The following is a 6,050-nucleotide window of genomic DNA, read 5'->3' as shown; positions in this document are numbered from 1 at the left end:
AAGGCTACCCACTCCAGTATTCTGGCCTGGAGAATTCCATGGACTAAGTCCATGGGGTCGCAAAGAGTCTGACACGACTTAGCAACTTTCGCTTTCACCATGTTGCCATGGCAACTGCACAGTCACAGGGGGACCCAAGACCCTCTGGAGGCAGCCCTCTTGGGAGGACCCACTGTGAGCGGGGAGGAGGCGGGCTGGCTACAGTGGCAGCCATAGTAGGTCAAAGAGGAACCCAAGGACTGACTTGGAGGGGCTACCCTTAGGACGTAGACATGCTGGAATGGTGCCTGCGGGGCCCAAGGAGCCAGACACCATGAACCGGAGACCATGCTGAGGCAGCCATTACTGAAAGAGCTGCTTCCGCCACGTTGAATTGGTGACGATGGGGAAAGTGCTCGTGACCCGGTTTTCTTAGTTCTTAAGTGGCCGATCTTTAGTAACTTTAATATTAATTCATCTGTCTGGCCCCAAGGTAGGGGACACTTTGATCTCTGGTCTTTTGGTGACCTCAAAGAACGTTGGAGGAGTCAGAGTCCCCAGAGTTCAGACATCTGTGGGTCAAGTCTGGCTTCCATGGCTTGAAGCTGGGTACAAGAGAGAGTTGGTCTCAGACGCTTTGTGGATGTATCTGCTGTTTGGGGGATGGGTGAGTGGGCGCTTTGTACTTCCTGGGAAGGCGTGGGGAGCAGGGGGGTTCTCAAGGAAGAGGCCCCTTAGGTTCCACTGTCCCCTTTGAAGACTGGTGTCTTTCCCCTCCCCAGGCATTCGGGGGAACTGGCCTGGCCGACTCTTCAAGGCCTAGGTATTCCCTCTCCAGATCCCAGCGTGCTAGGTCAAGGGGAGGGAGGCTGGGTAGGTGATGCCCCATTAGGAAACCATTGCCACCTCTGTTGGCGCATCAAGGCCCTGCGGACCTTGCTCTGCTTTGAGAGCCTCCTGAACTCTGAGCAGAGACAGAACACCCTTTCAGGACTCAGGAGTCTGGGCTCTGGGTCACCTCCACTCTCAGATCCGGGATCCAGGCCCTCAACTCCCTCTTCCCTCCGACCCAGGAGCCCCGCCCACACCCCTCCCCCTCCTCGCCTCTCCCGCTGGCAGATCGCGGTCCTCGTCTTCGTCATCGTCCTCGTCGTCCTCCAGCGCCGAGTAGTCCTGCGTGAAAGGCACGGCTCCCTGGGCCGAGTGGAAGCGCAGGCGGTAGAGCAGGCGCACCCACTGGCCGAACTCGCGGTCGCGGCTCTCGGGCGGGGCCCGCAGCTGCAGGTAGAAGGCACGGCCAGTGCGGAACTTGACCTTGAGCTGCCAGCGGCTTTCGTCGTGGACGAAGAGCTGGACGAACTGCAAGGGGAACAGCCTGGGTGGGCGGAAGGGGCAGCCTCAGCATCTGACCCTCCCAGGCGCCAGCAGTGCCCACCCCAGCGCCCCTCTCCGCCCCCGGAAGGAGTCTTTTTTTTTTTTTTTTTTAGGAGTCTTGTCGCTTTCTCTGCCTCTTGCATTTTATCTATCCCAAACTTTCGTCCAGACACGGAGCCCATCTTTGTCTCCCGCTGGTCCTCCCCCTCCTGAACGCGAGACTCGAATAGATAGCTGCTTGCTTGAATTTAACATTTGGATGTTGGATCGACATCAGACACATGTAACATCCAACAGCCCAATTCTTGACCTAAGCCCAACCCCAAACCTGCTCCTCTTCTTCTTCGTCTTCGCTATATCCTCCCACTTGCTCAGCCAGAAATTGTGCGAATCGCTCCTGATCCGTCTTTTTGACATCCTTAACCGATCTTACCAAGTCCTGATGGCTCCACCGTTAAAATGTACTAATATTAATACTCCAAATCCAACCATTTCTAAGTCTCTCCACAATTTCCCGCTTTCACCCCAGTCTTTTCCCATACTGCCGCCAGAGGGCGCCAATCAGCACCCGGGTGAAATGGGTGCCTGCACTCAGTCGTGTGCGACTCTTTGGGACCCATGAACTGCAGCCCGCCAGGTTCCTTGGTCCATAGGGTTGTCCAGGCAAGAACACTGGAATGGATTGCCATTTCCTCCTCCAGGGGATCTTCCCGACACAGGGATCGAACCCGTGTTTCCTGCGTCTCCTGCATTACAGGTGGATTCTTTACCTCGGAGCCAAATCAACAGGAGAGTTAGCTCAAATCGCTCCCAGGGCTCAGAGGAAACGGAGTCCTGGTCTTGACCGCTAGGCTCTGCAAGATCTGCGCTGTTTTGTGCCTTCTCCGTCCTCCCCTCCCGCCCTTTCTCCTGGTTTACTGTCTCCAGCCATACTGGTCTTACTGTTCCACAAACCTGCCAGGCTTGGTCCTACCCCAGGACCTTTGCACAGGCTGTTTCCTCTGCCCGAAATCTTCCTCCTCCAACCATCCCCATGGCTCAGCCCCTTCATCTCATAGTTTTCTCAAGTGGCACCTTCTCAGAAGATCTGTTTACAACCTCCTGCTTATTTACAACCACATCTGCCCTCACTGACCTCCCCATGCCCACCCTTCACTCCCTTCTGATCTGTCTCCACAGACCTCAGCCACTGGACAAACTGACATCTATTCTGTCTGCCTTCCTAGTAGAAGGTGAGCTTGAGGGCAGAGGGTTTGGTGTGATTTTTTTCACTGCTGTTTCCTTAGTATCCGCAGCTGACCCACGGTCCATGCTCAATGAATGCTCACTGAGTATTTGAATATATGAATCGCTCAGGCCCCCAGCCAAACTCAAGGTCCAAAAAAGGCAGCAGAGGAAACAATCCGGACAGGATGGATAATTTGGCAGAGATCACACAGCAGGAATTTGAACCCAAGTCGTACCAAGGTTCTTAGCAACACTGGGTAGCTACACACCAGCCCCCTCAGGCCCAGCAATGTATCTCCAGAAACTGACTTGACACCCTCCCGGCTGTGCATGGATGTGCCCAGCCTGCTGCACTGGTGGTCACCCCCAGGCACAGGACACATCAGTGTCCCTCAGTAGGCGACTCGATCTGTTATTATGGTCCCCAAATGGAAGAAAAGCAGCTGACTTTTTCACGGCTCATACTGTGTGCCAGGTGCTGTTCCAAGTGTTTCACAAACATTTACTCAGTTTATCCCCTGACAGCCCTGGAAAGTGGGTTCTCCTCTTATCCCCATGTTGCAGGTGAGGAAACTGAGACCCAGACGGGTAGGAAACTTAGCCAAAGGCAGAGAAGAGGTGAAGCCAGGATATGAACCCAAGCTGTCTGAAGGCAGCCATTCATTCAAGGACATTCCCTATTACGTAATCACAGCAAGAGGCAGATGCAAGCTTGATGTCCAAGGGGGTGGAGTTTGTTGAATGGTGTGTCCAAAAGAGGACCTGTCCATCCCCGCACAGAATCACCCAGGGCTGGGAGCTGGTTAGAAATGAGGGGCAGGGGGGTGAGTCTGGAGACTGAGCTGGCAGAGCAAGCTCAATGATTTTACTTCTGTGGTATGTTTTATGGTGGGAGAAGGGAGAGTGCAGAAGGAGATTACAAGGAGATCAAAGAGCCCTTCTCAGCACCATCCCTGATATTCTTCCAACTGCAAGTCGTGACTCAAGTGGTGGGATACAATTAATATTGAAAAGAAAAGGGAGGTGGTAGAGAATGTCTCAGTACAGGGTTCTGGCATCAGAATACTGCTTTGTGAAATGTTTTCAACTTATCCAGGGCGGATAAATAAAGGCTGTAAGTAGCTTCAAGTTCGTTTGGGTCAGAATCAGATTATATCACTGAATGAGTTGAAAAAAAAAAAAACTTTTTGGATTTCAGAACTGGAAACAAAGGATTGTGTGTCTGTGTGTGTGTTTGTGTGTATGTGACAATGTGACTCCATTCTTCCTTCCTTCCTTCCCTCCCTTCCCCCTTTCTTTCATTAACTATGAAATGCAGGTGGCGCTAGTGGTAAAAAAACCCCCTTGCCAATGCAGGAGACCTAAGAGTCACACGTTCGATTCCTGTGTTGGGAAGATACCCTGAAGGAGGGCATGGCCATCCACTTCAGTATTCTTGCCTGGAGAATCCCATGGACAGAGGAACCTGGTGGGCTACAGTCCACAGCGTTGCAGAGTCAGACATTACTGAAACGACTTAGCACACATGCAGTCAAAAAACAAAAGAAAGCCACTGGCAGAATGTTTCTGTAAATATACTCTACTCATGTAAATGCTTTGGTATTTGCAGCTGGAGCTGGAGGCAGGAGCCTAGGATGGGAGAAGGGTGCATTTTGTGCTGTGTGTTTTGTACCTTAGAGTGTATTTGCATTACTTTTTCAATGAAAAAAACAAAACAAAACACAAAGACCTGCAGGGGCAGCTTGGAGAGAGTGGCCTGAGAGCTCCAGAATCCAGGGGGCCAGTCGTGAGGAGCAGGCAGTTCCAATCCAGGCCACCCCTGACTCACTCTAGGACCCTGGCCAAGTGGCTCGCCTCTCTGGGCCTCGGTTTTTCTTTTTGAGGATGGGGTTAAGGGGCCCCAGCATATGAGAGTATGGGGTCAGAGACGAGACAGTGTGCATGGTCCATGGGACAACTGCCATTCAGTGAAAGTGAAGTCGCTCAGTTGTGTCTGACTCTGCAACTCCATGGACTGTAGCCTACCAGGCTCCTCTATCCACGGGATTTCCCAGGCAAGAGTACTGGAGTGGGTTGCCATTTCCTTCTCCAGAGGATCTTCCCAACCCAGGGATCAGACCCGGGTCTCCCGCATTGCAGGCAGACACTTTACCGTCTGAGCCACCAAGGAAACCCATGCAGTAGGTGCTGCATAAATGGCCGCTCTCCTGACCCCTACCAGGATGTGGCCATGGGGTTCGCCTCATGTCCATCTATCCCTGACTGCTGATCCCTGTGGATGGCCCTGTGCTTGTTCTCCTGGGTGGACCAGTAGCCCACAGAGGGCTGGCAGCCATCCATGGCTCCTGGCCCTGGGGGTCTTCAGGGTGAAAGGAGGTGTTTCAGGGAATCTAGGGTGCCCAGAGCTGAGGAGGAACACAGTGTAGGCTGGGAGCGGGGGCAGTCACCCGAAGAGCTGCAGGTGTCCATTCTCCTTGGCAGGGCCCGCCAGAAGCAACAGGTCTGGGAGTTCCAGGGCTGGACTGGAGGCTGCCACTCCCATGGTGACCTTGTTGGCAACTTCTCCTAACCGGGTCACCTGGGCCGGGGGAGGGGTGGCATCAGAGGTTAGAAGCTGGATAAATGGAGAGCAAGGTTGGGGAGGGATCAGAGGTCAGGAATTTTGGTAGGATTAAGGGGCATGAACCAATAAAATTAACCATCAAGAAGAGGATCAGATATCTTGGGGTCAAAGGTCGAGTCACCTGGGTATGAAGTCAGGGACATGGACTGAGGGAATCAACGGTTAGCAGTCATAGAGAAACTAAAGGTTTGGAGGTATTGGCGGGCGTGGGGTGTGGAGGTCAGGAGATGGGCGGTAAGGCGAGGAGAGGTTCCCTAGGTCTGGAGGTCGGGGCCCAGGCTTGGGCTCAGAGGGTCCTGGGGCTCCACACCTGCACGAAGTTGCTCTCAAAGATGGGGAAGTCTCGCAGCTGGTCGAATTCGCCGCTCAGGAGATGGCGCTGGAGCCGTCCGGGCCGGCCCGTGGGACAGGCTGGAACCAGGGGGCGTTCTACAGAAGCGGCGAAGTTCTCAGATCTATTCCAAGAGGCTGGGTAGGTGTCCCCTAACCAGGGCGGACAGCCCCGCGCGGAGGGTAGGCGGTTCCCGGCTACCGGTCTCCGCATCGCAGGCCCCATCCCTCACCTGGTTCCCACACCTAATCCAACCCCTCCAGGCCCGGTTCCACTTCTCACCTGCCATCACGCCTGGTCCCACCTCACCTGCTCCACCGAAGGCCGGCTTAGGCTCGTGGCCCCGTTTCATCGCAACGCCCCGCCCCTTGGGAGGAGCGGAGGGCGGTGCCCAGGGAGAAAACGGGGGCGGGGCCGCGGGCTCTGTGACGTCATAGGGCGGTGGATGGCGCCGATACGTCGGAAGTCCACGGTTGTGACGTCACCAGAGGGGGCGGTACCCGGACGCCCGGAGGG

General features: G+C 54.6%; 1 protein-coding gene across 2 annotated transcripts; it reads right to left on the bottom strand.

Moving 5' to 3' along the window:
• Positions 1-83: 83 nt before the first annotated feature.
• On the bottom strand, positions 84-6,045 carry FAM71E1 (family with sequence similarity 71 member E1). Of its 2 annotated transcripts, none has more exons than XM_027515037.1 (5): positions 5,817-6,045; positions 5,514-5,632; positions 5,028-5,194; positions 1,084-1,354; positions 84-584 (listed from the first exon to the last, which is right to left on the bottom strand). In XM_027515037.1, exons 1-5 carry the CDS (start codon positions 5,884-5,886, stop codon positions 528-530), a joined length of 684 nt encoding a protein of 227 aa, XP_027370838.1. In that variant the 5' UTR covers positions 5,887-6,045; the 3' UTR covers positions 84-527. The 2 variants fall into 2 exon arrangements, with proteins under 2 accessions (XP_027370838.1, XP_027370839.1); XM_027515038.1 differs by having other exon boundaries at positions 5,028-5,158.
• Positions 6,046-6,050: the final 5 nt, after the last annotated feature.

Source organism: Bos indicus x Bos taurus, chromosome 18 (genome assembly GCF_003369695.1).
Source record: "Bos indicus x Bos taurus breed Angus x Brahman F1 hybrid chromosome 18, Bos_hybrid_MaternalHap_v2.0, whole genome shotgun sequence".
NCBI lineage: Eukaryota > Metazoa > Chordata > Mammalia > Artiodactyla > Bovidae > Bos > Bos indicus x Bos taurus.
Note: the sequence above shows the minus strand (reverse complement) of the source record. Positions and strands in the feature narration are given on the sequence as shown.

Excerpts from the sequence above, each read along its gene's own strand:
- FAM71E1 (XM_027515037.1), bottom strand. The coding sequence starts at position 5,886 with ATGAAACGGGGCCACGAGCCTAAGCCGGCCTTCGGTGGAGCAGGTGAG. Across the intron at positions 1,355-5,027 it reads GGACACCTGCAGCTCTTCGG|GCTGTTCCCCTTGCAGTTCG; the intron begins GTGACTGCCCCC and ends CCGCCCACCCAG. Across the intron at positions 585-1,083 it reads GCGATCTGCCAGCGGGAGAG|CTTCAAGCCATGGAAGCCAG; the intron begins GCGAGGAGGGGG and ends TCTTGTACCCAG.